The sequence below is a fragment of the Ceratosolen solmsi genome, unplaced genomic scaffold, assembly GCF_000503995.2.
Source record: "Ceratosolen solmsi marchali unplaced genomic scaffold, CerSol_1.0 scaffold10, whole genome shotgun sequence".
NCBI classification, from domain to species: Eukaryota; Metazoa; Arthropoda; class Insecta; order Hymenoptera; family Agaonidae; genus Ceratosolen; species Ceratosolen solmsi.
Window position 1 is genome coordinate 16325059 of NW_011948412.1, and position 13971 is coordinate 16339029.

General features: G+C 21.7%; 3 protein-coding genes across 3 annotated transcripts; 2 read left to right on the top strand and 1 right to left on the bottom strand.

Moving 5' to 3' along the window:
• Positions 1 to 683: 683 nt before the first annotated feature.
• Hlc (putative ATP-dependent RNA helicase DDX56) lies at positions 684 to 3778 on the top strand. The gene is made up of 6 exons (XM_011497865.1): positions 684 to 849; positions 1580 to 2023; positions 2100 to 2359; positions 2459 to 2651; positions 2738 to 3042; positions 3328 to 3778. Exons 1-6 carry the CDS (start codon positions 754 to 756, stop codon positions 3686 to 3688), a joined length of 1659 nt encoding a protein of 552 aa, XP_011496167.1. The 5' UTR covers positions 684 to 753; the 3' UTR covers positions 3689 to 3778.
• A 751-nt stretch (positions 3779 to 4529) lies between these two features.
• LOC105360870 (protein lifeguard 3) lies at positions 4530 to 8854 on the bottom strand. Its single transcript, XM_011497875.1, has 8 exons — positions 8824 to 8854; positions 8315 to 8410; positions 7821 to 8059; positions 6865 to 6918; positions 6691 to 6781; positions 6208 to 6333; positions 5095 to 5244; positions 4530 to 4779 (listed from the first exon to the last, which is right to left on the bottom strand). The coding sequence occupies exons 2-8, from the start codon at positions 8402 to 8404 to the stop codon at positions 4633 to 4635; spliced, it is 897 nt and encodes a 298-aa protein (XP_011496177.1). The 5' UTR covers positions 8405 to 8410; positions 8824 to 8854; the 3' UTR covers positions 4530 to 4632.
• Positions 8855 to 11474: 2620 nt separating this feature from the next.
• Positions 11475 to 13081, top strand: Yod1 (Yod1 deubiquitinase). The gene is made up of 3 exons (XM_011497887.1): positions 11475 to 11905; positions 12343 to 12659; positions 12788 to 13081. Exons 1-3 carry the CDS (start codon positions 11509 to 11511, stop codon positions 13004 to 13006), a joined length of 933 nt encoding a protein of 310 aa, XP_011496189.1. The 5' UTR covers positions 11475 to 11508; the 3' UTR covers positions 13007 to 13081.
• The last annotated feature ends 890 nt before the right edge of the window (positions 13082 to 13971 follow it).

Below are 13971 nucleotides of genomic sequence, written 5' to 3' on the forward strand. Positions count from 1 at the left end.
CTTTCGATAAAAATATAATTTTTTTAATTGCGCCTTTTTCAGTTTTCTAAAAAAAATACATAGTATGTTTTTGATAAATATAACTTTTAAAAGTGTTTATTAAAGGAGGGGTTTATATCATTTGTTACAATTAAAAATTTCTAAAATATAAATACATAAATAAAATTCGTGATAATACAATATTAAATAATTCAGTTTCATAAACATTTATTATTTACTATGATTTATAATACTTGAAACAAAATTTGTTGACAATCATAACGAATTTTGTTTAAAGATGATGTGCTTTTCGAACACATCGAGATCAATATTTATTCATGTATATATAATATGCATTCATGTATGTACAATATTAATGTCATTATTAAAAATGATACTTTGTTCATACGATTATTAAATATTAAATATTAATTTCATATTCAACAAAATGTTAGCAATACGAAATAAAATGTTTTACTAATTCTTTACTTATTATATTTTCTTATATGTTTTTCAGATCTTGCTTCACCGTTTGATCGCATTTCAATGATAATCTGCAACTTAGATACCCCCTTGCACAAGAAAAATATGAAATTAACTTAAAAATTAATCCATAATTTTGTTATTGAATAGTTGTAATTCTGTAATATTAAAAAATTATCTGATCTCGCGCTTCGGTGTTGACGTCAAATGGTACTGCGCAGAATCGAAAAGATAACACATGTTAATTTCGTTAGATTTTAATATTTTTCATTGTATATAAATAATTAAAATATGACGCCTTCTAATTTAGACGAACATTCAGAAGAAGAAACTGAAGAAAAAATAAAACAGTTTCATGAATTAGGATTAGATGACAGGATTTTAAAGGTTTGCATTCGCTTTCTAAATTTCTATATTTTTTGAGGTTAATTATTGCTTGATTAAAATGATATTTATTATGCCTATTTTTTGAATGAATATATTGATATAGTAATTAACTAGATTTTTAATAGTATTTTTACTATATATCATGCAGTTTATTTGTTTTATTTCTAATAAATGTTAATTATGTACAAATTATATAAATTATTATTTCGTTGATATATATTGTCATTAACTTATGAGATTTAGCTTAAGAATTGTACAAAGATTATGTTGAAGACAGTACTGTATAAAAATTATTAATTGTAAATTATTATTTAATGTTATAAAATGAATTAATTACGTACATATAAAAGATATATAAATAAATAAGAAATAAAAGTTATTTAAAATTATTTAACTTAATATTCGCAATATTTAAAATATTGGATTGCAATATTTTTTAATTCTTTGTAATAATATTAAAAACTTCAATTTAGAGTTCATTGTATTATTTAATTATTTCAATAAGAGTGAATTTTTATTTGCAAATTTTCATATTATATAAATGTAAAAATCTGTATTTACGAAGTTTGAAACTCTGATGAAAAATATCTAAAAGTGAGTGATTTTTTATATATTTGTTAATTTAATAAAGTAACAAAGTATTAATATGTAAATGTATAAATATGAATATAAATGTATGTATATATGTATACTTTAATTTTTATTTATGTATGATTTATTTTTTTAACAGGCAATTGCAAAATTGGGATGGCTTGAGCCAACGTTAATACAAGAAAAAACAATACCATTAATATTAAATGGTAAAGATGTTTTGATAAGAGCTAGAACTGGTTCTGGAAAAACTGGAGCATTTGTTATTCCTTTAATTCAAAAAATTCTCTCTAATAAAGAAATCCATCAGCATCAGCAAATATCAGGTTTAATATTATCTCCAAGCAAAGAATTATGTAAGCAGATTCATGAAGTTTGTACAAATCTTACAATAAAATGTAGCAGAGATATTAAATTTGTTGATATTAGTGCACAATTAGATCTTGTTACACAACAACCACTTTTAATTGAGAAGCCTGATATTATCATTGGTACTCCTGGTAGAGTTTTGCAACATTTAAAAGCCAAAAATTTATATCTCAAAAAAACTATAGAAACTTTAATTATTGATGAAGCTGATTTGGTACATAATTTTTACACTGATTTATATAGAAACATATGACTATAATTTGCCTTCAAACTCTAAATTAATTTTGCAGATATTTTCTTTTGGTTATGAAAATGAAATTAAAGCTTTATTAAGCTATCTTCCAATTGTATATCAAGCAATTTTAGCATCTGCAACATTATCTGAAGATGTGTTGTCATTAAAAAAATTAGTGCTGCACAATCCTGCAATTTTAAAACTAGAAGAGCCACCGCTAGCTCCACCGTCTCAACTTACACATTACACATTAACAGCAGAAGAAAATGATAAAGCTACTATTTTATATACATTATTAAAATTATCCTTAATCAGGTAAATGGGATTATAAATATATTAGATTTAACTAACTATAACATTGCTTTAATTTTTATACCATACAACAGACAATTTACTTTATAAATTTTTTTATAGAGGAAAATGTATTATTTTTGTAAACACGGTTGATCGATGTTATAAATTGAAATTATTTCTTGAGCAGTTTGGAATTCCAACTTGTGTTTTAAATTCAGAATTACCAGCGAGTTCAAGGTGTAGAGCAGTCACACAATTTAACACTGGAACTTACGATATAATTATAGCTTCCGATGAAAAAGCTTTGGATGAAGTGAGTTTAATTTTCATTTTATATTTTGAAATGTGACTGAAGATTATTATAACTCCATTTGATTTGATAAAAAAATTTTAATTTAGCCTCATACAACAAACCAAAAAAACGGAAAACGTAGAAAAGATAAAGAATCTGGTGTGTCGCGTGGAATAGATTTTCAGTTTGTTTCCAATGTAATTAATTTTGACTTTCCATTGGATATTAATGCATATATACATAGAGCAGGACGAACTGCTAGAGGCAAAAATGAAGGTACAGCACTTAGTTTTGTCGCCGTTAGAGAAAGACCAATGCTAAATGAAATTGAAGAAGAATTGAAAAAATTATACGATCAGGAAAACTTATTTAAAACTTATCAATTCAAACTTAGCGAAGTAGAAGGATTTCGGTAAATATAAATTTCAATTAAAAAAATATTGTGCTCAGTTATTTGAGAAAATTTTTTTAATAATATGTGGACTTATATTTCTTTTTTAAATCATTAAATCGATAAGCTGAATTCTATTTGAAAAATATAATTATAATTATAATTATTTTGAAAGTAATTTATACATTTCTAGATAATTTTTAATAATTTCATTTAAATTTTTTATAAAAATTTATTTTGTTTATTTTTGATTGTATTTAAAAAAAAAACTTTCTGAAGTATTCCAAACTTTATTAATTACTTTAGGTATCGAGCAAGAGATGCTTGGAAAGCTGTGACTCGAATAGCAGTAAGAGAAGCTCGACTTAAAGAGATAAAGCAAGAGGTATTAAACTGTGATAAACTCAAAAGCTACTTTGAAGACAATCCAAAAGACTTGCAGTCTCTAAGACAAGACAAGGCTTTACATACAGTTAGATTACAACCTCATTTAAGAGATGTACCTGAGTATATAGTACCTTCTTCACTTAAAATGATCGCCTCAGGTATTCGTCATAATAAACGAAAATTTAACAGAAAAGCTTCAATTGGAACCAGTGCTGTCAAATCAAAGTACCAAGCGCGAGCGAATAATCCATTAATCGCCTTAAAACTTTTTAAAAAGTAGAAAATGTTGATTCATTTTCGCTTTACGTTTTACATATTAATAAATATTATTTGAAAAAATACAAAAATTTCTCATAGCCATTACATAAAAATGCACATGTTTTTTATTTTTTACTTTTTTAAAATATACAATAAGCATTTACAGCCTTTTAAAAATATATATAAAAATATAAATAAAAAAATTATGAGTAAATGATTAAATGCTAAACAATGTAATGTAATTATTAAGTGTTAATAACATTTTAATTTACATTAATATTTGTAATTTGTTGTAAATAGTAATAAATAGTACTAGCATTCATTTGATTAATTATTTCATCATAAGTTTTTATTGATCGAAAGATAAGAAAATTGTTTAATATATTAAATATTTCATATTTGAACTATTATTATCTAATTCTAATGATATTAAAAGTCTATCTCTAATTATTTTTATTAATGCTATTATAAATCAAATAAAATTCTGTTTATATTCAATCAGTTAAGATATTTATTTTTTATTTAACTTAACTATATACTTCATTTAATTCATTGAATGATTTATATTAAAATCAATATTTATAATTTTAGTCTATAATCATATTTTTATATAAGAAAGCCTTACATTCGAATTAATAAAATATAAATAGTATAGTTTTTTTTATCGTATCTTTATTGAATTAAAATTCGTTATTAAGAAAACAATTTACGAAATATTCAATAAAAATAACATTATTTAAACTTAAATATAAACAAAAATATAAAAAAAATATAAAGAATAAATGAATGCATTATAATGTAAAAGTATAAAAAAATGTAAAAGTTAATTTATAAATTTTGTAGAAAATATACAAAAGAATAACTACTTCTCAATTACTAAATAATAAAAGCACAAAATAATGTTTAATAGTCGTTTGAATTTAGGAAGGACACAATCAATTTACACAAAAACACGAATTTCGTTTCTTATTCCGTAAAACCTCCTAATAACAACAGATACCTATACAATAACATAATGTCTATATAAAGTTGCGTCGTAGCATATACGACCTCATCGGGACTGATCTCTATCATTCTTCCTCCCATTATGGTTTGTAAATCAAAGAAGAGGTACTGAAATATTGAATAAAATAATTGTTGACAATTTTATAATAATTTTTTTTAACGACACTAAATATATGTATATATATATATATATATATATATGTATGTATGTATGTATATATAACATTTATTTAATTTATGCTTTTATATATAAATATACAAATGTCATTGCATTTATTTATAAAAAGTAAGTAAATTTTGCGTTAAAAAATAATTTGTCATGAACACTCAAGCTACTTTCAAATATAAAATAAATACAAATGACACAATTATGAATTAATACGATTCTTAATAAATACTACTTAAGACATGCACTATATATACCATTGATATAAGAAGAGTACCGACAATAGCAATAGCAATTTGCAAAGATTCTATTTCAGTAATGTATAAAGCGATAGACATAGCCAACAAACCAACGATTGCCACAAGACTCACAATCAATAAAAATCCCGTATTTTTTGTCAAGTCAAACTGAAAAAATTTTATGATTGTTATAAATAAATTTTATGATATAAATTATATTATAATAAATTTTTTTCATATTTAAACAAACTACGTAAACTGATTACTTTAAAAAGAAAAAAGAAACAATATTTAATCTATAACTTTTATTTTAGATTTCATTTTTTCTATGTCCAATTTTTCATGAATAAAATTATATGTATTTTTATATACTTTTCTGATTCACAATTATTTATTTAAATGAAAAAATCTATTGTTTACACATTAATTAAAGATTATTAATTAAGATTTATTGTAAAAAATTCATTAATTTCTATAATGTACTTTTAAAATTAAGTATTTACTATAAAATAATAATAATAGAATTTATTAAAATGATCATAGGAAATTAGTATAAAAAAGCGTATTTGTCAAATTATTAGTAGTTTCGATTCTTTTTTCTTCTTTTTTCTTCTTTTTTTCTCTATTATTATTATTTTTTTTATTAAAATATGAATCTTTAAAATTCTTATTAATTTAATTTTTATTTACTGTATACTGCTTCACATGTATAGTTTTACTTTTTAATTTACGCTACATATTATAAATTAAGAAATCATAATTTGTGAAATATAATTTTGAAAATGAATTTCCAATAAATTTCGAATAAATCGTTACTTTATAATATTTATTTTATTGTAAGCCTTAATTATTTTATATGTAGCTACTTCATATTAATAATTTTTACTTAATTTTATAAATAATGAAGTTTTTCGTATGGATTAATAATTCGAAATTACTAAATTCTATAAAAAAAATTATACATATGAATGAAACTTTATTTCGAAAAAATTAGATTCATACGAAAGAAAGAAGTTTCTTAATTGAAAAATTATAAGCTTTGAATTTAAAAATTATGTAGTTAAAAGTCTTTAGCCATTTGAAATGATATTGAATTAGAATTTTGATTATAAATATACTGAAAAACCTTACTTTGGTACAGGTAGCTATCGAACAAATTACTAATGTTACTATTGCTGTAGCACATGCTGTAAATAACACGCTTTTTATTGAATAAAAAACGGATATTGCTGCAGTTAGGTATGCCAGTGATGCCGTCTGTATGAGAAAAAATTGGAAGAAATATGAAACAATATTATTATTATTAATAGATGTGGAAATTGAAAATTTCATTAGGGCTAATTATAAGTACTTTTTTATAATTTAAATTAAACTTATTAAATATTAAATTTTTAAATTAAATCATTTTCAGTAATTTGCTTAAAAAGCGAGTTTAAAATTTATTGTGTGATTAATTAAATAAATGTTTTTAAAAGATTTTTGTTTGTTTTTTTATAATTTACATAAGCAAATTTAAAAAATACAGAAAAAATTGTTTCTAAGAAAATGTTCTTTATATTATACATTACTAAATGCTTCATTAAATAAATATCTTTTGGCTTTTAAATTTCATACCATCGTAATTAGAAATATGACATTGCAAGGAATTTCTCGTCGTGCACACTCGCAACAGGAAATTGATAGATACGTAAAAATGAAAAGACTTCTGTATATAAGCAAATAAAGAAATGTAGATTTTTTAATTTAAATTTTAATTTTATGAATAGGTAGGAAAATGCATATACATACAGTGCTATTATCCATAAATAACGATACGTCAACATTATTTCTTTAGCTTTCTCGCTGAAATGGTTATATTTTATACTATTTTATAAATAAATTTTACAAAACCTTAATTATAAAACGTTATAATACATTAAATTGTATATGTATATATTATTCTGAATTTTATTATAAATCTTTTTATAAATTTTATAAATTATAAATTTTTATAGTTCTGAATATATTATAAATGCTAGTTAATGTAAACGTTTTGAGAAAATTTTCACGTTATAACCAATGTCTTTACTTCAAAACTATGACACAAATTAATTGTTTATAAAATATAAAATCACTGTTAAGTTTTGGTATAAAAAAATTTCTAATATAATTTGTATTTAAATCATGCAAGATTAAATCAATTGATAATATATTATTCGAAATGCTCATTCGACTGTTTCTATTTACTATCGGATAAAAAGTCGTGAAAATTGATAATATTAGTGTTTACGATAAACAATTTAGTATCTTTAGGAGAATTTTATTCAAATATACTATTGTTCTTTTTCATAAAAATTTTTCCAATCAATATTTCCATTATTTTAGCTTTTCATGAAATATTTATGTTATTTTTCTCAATCTTTTATATATTAATTTCAATATAATGAATCGAAATAAAGTAAATAGTAATTCATAATAATGAATATATAATTAACAAATATCCATTTAAACTAACAAAGGGATTGTAATTTTTATTAAAAAAACTACATATTTATATCTAAAATATATGAACTTGAATGCTTTAGATTCAAATGAGCTCGTACTACGAAAATTTTGCTAAACATTTAAAATTTTTAATTTTGCGCTTAAAAATAATATATCTTGTTAAATAGTAATGATTATAATTTTATTTGTTATTGTTGTATTACATACAACATGAAAAACATTGTTTCACTTTAAGAAAGGCTTACATGAAATATGCTTACACAAAGATAAAAGTGGCCACAACAAAAGCTGTAAAGATGAGCTGAAGTGTCAAGATAGAGAAAACTCTACGGATAAATCGCCTTCGCACTTTTAGCTCTCCAAATTCTCCAAAGTATTCTTCATTCGAAATATCCATGTTTCTGCGTTTTTCAATTGCTTGCCAACGTTGAATTATTTTTTGATTTTCCCTTTCACGTTGTGCAACCATACCATCCGTCACAGTAATAAGAAAAGGACCCTTTTTATGCATAGCCAAGTAAAACATATATATGAAGGAAACATTTTTGTCATTAAATATAATAATTGCAATGAAGATGAACAAGTCCCACTTTTAAATTACTAGATCATCGAACATATAGAAATTGTATTTAATAATTGAAAATGTATATGCACAACTATTTACTATTTACTAAATCATAAATTTACTTGCCAAATATTTTGAAAAAATATGTAGCTCAATTTTGACATACAATTTTACAAATTAAAATATTACGTTTTGTATTTGTTCTCCACGAATCAAAATTGGTAATAGTGATGGTTGACTAGGTCCTTGATTTTGATTTCCAGAAGCATATTTATCCATTTCTAGCTTTATATAAAATAATTTGTAATTATGAAATAATTAAAATTTTATTCAAAAAGAAAAATTTACATCTGTATATAAATTTTTATAGTAAATATAATTTACATTTTGTCTTTCTAATTATTTTACATCGTCGTCATAATTTAATTTCCAATTCATTTCATGTTGATATTCTATATCCCACAATGTATTAATTTTTTTTTGTTGAAAAATTTATAAAAATTCGACAAATTATATTAATTTAATATAATACGGCTTATTGAATAATATAATCAAAAATCAAGAAACATCATTTAAATTATACATTTGCCTAACCTCTGGATAAAAATTTGTTTTACTTAAGAATATTTAAATGTTTTTAATATACAATTACATAAAAATATAAAATTTCGTTAAAAAATAAAAAAAATTTAATTTACTTTGGAAAGAGCCACAATTTTATGATTTCTATTTCTTTACTTTCTCCAAAATCATTTTTAATTATAAAAAAAATATAAAAACAAATGTGATACTTGAAGATGCAGCTAAATTTACTATAACAATATCGCAATTATAAATTCAAAAGAATCTAAACTATAGAAATGTATATTCGATATTTTATACTTAAATGTAATATTTAAGTATTGCTATCAATAATAATAATCTACTTTTAGTTGTAATAATATTATTATCATGACAATTATTTACTTTATATTGTGTATTTACTATTTACTATTTAACCAACTTTTAACAAATATAAAGTGTGTATTTAATTCGTTTGAAACTATATATCAACAAATTTGATTTGATCAATTTGTAATTGATTGATTGATGTAGATCGGTTTAGAACAAATATCGATGAATCATAAAGCTTAGGCAAATATTTTTACATTGTTTAAACTATTTATACTTTATATGTTAAAACCATACATTTTTGTAATAACTAGTATCTTTTCAAAATAATAATTTTCTTTTTATATAACATAAATTTAAAATATATTTTTTCATTTTTTGCTTAAGTCTTAATTAATTTATACATTAGAAGAAAAAATATATTTCAATTCATTTACACAATATAATTATTAATATATTTTTTTATAGTACATAGTTATGTAACATAGCAATTTGTTTTAATCAAAACAAATAAGTATATAACATTTTTCTAACATTAATAAATATATTGATTTAGTAACTTTACTTATTTAAAGTAAATTTTTATAAAAACAATACTTTGAAAATAAAATAATCTTTAGTTTTACTTAAATAATCTTTAATTTTAACTTAAAAATTAAATGTTTTTAAATTTCGTGTTAAATTAAATTATTTCTCAGAGAATATAACAATTATAAACCTATTTTATTACTAAGAGATGAATATTAATATGCACGCATTTTTTAATATTAGTATAAATACATATACACAAATAATTGGTTAAACATTAATAAACAAATATTGGTTTCCGCAATTAAATTTTTATAGTAAAAGTAGTATTATTGTTATATTTTTTAATTAAACAGTAGATTTTAGTGACGAAAATTGAATTATTAATATATCAATTTAAAATTATTGAAGATTTTATTATTGAAGAAGCATTATATTTGGTTACTAAATACTAATGCATCGATTATTTTATATTTAAGACATTACTATAAAAATATGATAAATATTTTTTTAATTTTACAAGTAAATCGCCATTTTCCGTAAATTATCGTTCCTATTTTTTCAATTTGATAGATAAACCCATTGTTTTTATACTATACACGTTTAAGGAACATGATTAAAAATTTGACCTTACCATTATGAGTAATTAAATTTCTATATCAAAATTAATAATTTAGTAAATTAAAAAATATTAAAATAGTATCGTAATACAAATCAAATTAAACTATTTGTATAAAACATTATATTATATTTTCATTATAATTTTTTATGATATGAATTTTTTCATTGTTATTTGTCAAGACAGATAAATATTTTTGTTTTAAATGTTGTATTAACAATTAGTTTTAAAGAGCCTTGGCGTGGCTTGATCACATGGGTGCTGAAACAATGTGATATTATTAGTAAATTATTAAGACAGGGTGTGACGTATGTTCAGCCTTCTTCTCTTAGCGTGGATTTTGCCTTTGAGGTTACGTCGCCATTTCTTTACACCTTTATGTGTTTGAACTTTCCTTTTTTTCCTTTTTATTATTTGTAATTCATTACTCGTTTTTAAATTAATAGTTTCTAATTTTCATTTCTATGAGCATATTATACTATTTAAAACACTATTAGCTTGCACAGTAATTTATTAGATGCTTTAAAGTTATTAACAACATATTATTACAGTTTTGCTCAAATAAAATTGCTGTGACATGTTGAAATTTTCGGCAGTGAAATCGACAAATTATCTCTTCAGTTGATCATCTTTGAAAAAGGTAAATTAATAGAGACATTAAATTTAATTCTAGTAAAATTAACGAAATCCAAGAATTGCATTTTTCATTTTTAATTTCAATTACATTTTAGAACTTTTGAAAATGTGCTGAATAATGCTTTTTATGTTTTACTTTATTTAAATATAATTTCTATATTATTTTAAATGATTTTATTTATTTTCAATTATTAAATAAAATATTTGACAAGATTATTTTAATATTATTATTATTTTTATTGACTACTCGTATAAATATTGTTTTTGATTATTTATTATTTGCTTAGTTGATATATAGTATGTTCAGTCAATGTTTATAACAAACTTATATAACAGTTTTCATTTATGAAATATATAATAAATAATAATTAGATATGAATATTATAAGCAATTTAATGATTAAAATTAATTGGAATTTTCTAATAATATTTAGATTTTATGATTCATATACAACAATGGTTTATAATATAAATGTAGTATTTTATTAACGTTGAATATAAATTACTTTCAATTTGAAGTTCAAATAAATATGACAAAAAAAATTATATTTAAAAAATTAATAATTAATTTGTTTAATAATTTAATATTTTAATATATAAGTTTGATGCATATTCTTTTAAAAAGATCGTTCAAATTATATTACAAAATTTATTAATTTCTTTATTCTGTATTTTATACAAGAATTTCCCTTGAAATACAACTTTTCATAATGGAGAATTTCGTCATAAGAGTAAAATCAAAGTCTGGACAAAAAATTGTAGATAACTTAACCCCACAGGATACTGTAACTAATTTAAAGAATAAATTATCAGAGATCACTGGAATTCAAACAGATGCGTTACATGTACTACGAGGTTTTCCACCAAAACCTCTTGACCTGAATGATATTAACTCCACATTAAAAGAAAGTGATATTTTGTCTGGAGAAACTTTAATTGTAGAAGAGAAGCAGAATATGTTCAATAGTAAACAAAGAGTTGCAGATATGTCTTGTAAACATATCACAGATAATTTGGATTTTGGAAATTATCCAGGAATTCTAATGAAAATGGTTGTTCCCGCTGATGATTCTTGTCTTTTTACTAGTGTTGGATTTGTTCTTAATGGTACTTTAATTTTTAATACCATGATTTTCCTGTACAATTACATAAATTATGATATAAACAAATTAAAAAATTTGAGTATTATTAATTTTAAAATGATGTAGTTGATATAGGCATCATTTATATTCATAATTTTTTATGTATTTTATACCAATATTAAATCAATTTACAAGAATTTCAAAATTTCAAAATGTATGTTCAAAATATATTTTTAAAATAAATTTTTACTTTTTATAATATTTTTAAAAATAATGAAATGTTATTTCTCTTTAAAAACTAATATATATTTAATATATAGTATATTAATTAAATATGGTAATTAAAAAATACATTAACAAATAATTTGTGTCTATAACTTTTATTCATAATTAATTTATTATTTTATTTATTTATTGTTATTTATTTATTTATAAGTAATTTATTTGTTGTTTATAAAATAGGAAAAGTAGATCCAACTTGTGCACATGGTATGAGAGAAATTATAGCTAATGCAGTAGCAGCTGATGTAGATGAGTATTGTGAAGCAATATTAGGTAAACCTAATCAAGAATACTGTGAATGGATAATGAAACCAAATTCTTGGGGTGGAGCAATAGAGTTGGCAATATTATCTCGTTTTTATGGGCTAGAAATTGCTGTAGTCGATAGCAGTAACGGTATTATTAATAGATTCGGAGAAGATCAGCATTATGCTCAAAGAGTTTTTCTTATTTTTGATGGCATACATTATGATCCTTTATATTTGGAACCACTTCACGTAAGTAATTAGAATATTATAGAAATGTTCTGAAATTTTGAAAAACAGTATAAATTTACTATAGTATATCATATATAATAAAATGATTCTACTATAATTAAAAATTTCTTAATTACAAAATTTCTTAGGGTGAAAGTATACAAACTATTTTTCCCATTGAAAATGAAATGATTCTACGTCAAGCTGCTAATTTAGCCCAAGAAGCAAAATCTAGTCATCAATACACAAATATTAAAAAGTTTACATTAAAATGTATGATTTGTGATGTTAAATTAAGTGGTTCTCAAGCTGCACAGAAACATGCCATAGAGACTGGACATCAAAATTTTGGCGAGGTGGTTGCTTAATGTGATTAAATGCACTAAAAAAATAAGCATTTTGCTTTATTCATTGTATAATGTTTTGTTATAGATATAAATTCAAAGAACATGTTTTGTATAAAAAATTTATTGTTCATAACATATTAAATGTATGTAATTTTTTACTAATTTTATTATAATTTTTTTTTAAATTATAGTATTTTTTATAATCATATAAATAAATTTGAGAAATAGTTTAACATGAATTACTATTTAAAAAATTGGATGTTTATTAATAAAAGCAAAAATTGTATGCCAATGAATTTCTAGCAAATTAGCTTAGATCAGTGCAACGATTTAATATCATTTAATAAATGACATATAAAAAAAACATTGTACAATAATCTACAGAATAAAGTATAAGGCAAATTGTTGCTTCTTTTCAAGAGGTTCTATGGGAAACTCAAAAATAATATTAACAAAAGCAAACTGGGATACGTTTTGACTCTATTGAGAATTGTGATATACTCGATTGTGAATTAGTGAAATCAGGTGCTACGTTCCTTATTAAGTTCAAACGATTTAAATAATGTCAGCGAAATTTATTTGTAAATTACTAGTTTATTTTATAATTTTTATCTTTAACTCTGAATATTCTTTGATTTCTTATAAAGAAAATATATTGAAATTGTACAAGTCAGTGCACTATAATAACATTTATTTTGGATGAATCGATTAATAAATATAATTTTCTTAAATGTAATAAAAATTTTATATTATAATTTAACAGTTTTAATCATAAGAGATTTATAAATCTTAAACAAGATGTTTACATAAATTCGATTAAATAAAATTAAGATTTAATACTTTAATATTTATTTACAATTTAATATTTATATACATATCCAGATCAAATTGAAATGAAAGTAATACAAACCGTTTGTTTGATTCGAAGAGCACATAAATAAACTATTAGTCTTAATTATTTATTTAATTGAAAGTAAAAGTCTATT

Excerpts from the sequence above, each read along its gene's own strand:
- Hlc (XM_011497865.1), top strand. The coding sequence starts at position 754 with ATGACGCCTTCTAATTTAGACGAACATTCAGAAGAAGAAACTGAAGAA. Across the intron at positions 2,024-2,099 it reads TTATTGATGAAGCTGATTTG|ATATTTTCTTTTGGTTATGA; the intron begins GTACATAATTTT and ends TTAATTTTGCAG. Across the intron at positions 2,360-2,458 it reads TTAAAATTATCCTTAATCAG|AGGAAAATGTATTATTTTTG; the intron begins GTAAATGGGATT and ends ATTTTTTTATAG.
- LOC105360870 (XM_011497875.1), bottom strand. The coding sequence starts at position 8,404 with ATGGATAAATATGCTTCTGGAAATCAAAATCAAGGACCTAGTCAACCA. Across the intron at positions 6,919-7,820 it reads GTGGCCACTTTTATCTTTGT|CGAGAAAGCTAAAGAAATAA; the intron begins GTAAGCATATTT and ends TAACCATTTCAG. Across the intron at positions 6,334-6,690 it reads TCATATTTCTAATTACGATG|ACGGCATCACTGGCATACCT; the intron begins GTATGAAATTTA and ends TTTCTCATACAG.
- Yod1 (XM_011497887.1), top strand. The coding sequence starts at position 11,509 with ATGGAGAATTTCGTCATAAGAGTAAAATCAAAGTCTGGACAAAAAATT. Across the intron at positions 11,906-12,342 it reads TGTTGGATTTGTTCTTAATG|GAAAAGTAGATCCAACTTGT; the intron begins GTACTTTAATTT and ends TTTATAAAATAG. Across the intron at positions 12,660-12,787 it reads TATATTTGGAACCACTTCAC|GGTGAAAGTATACAAACTAT; the intron begins GTAAGTAATTAG and ends AAAATTTCTTAG.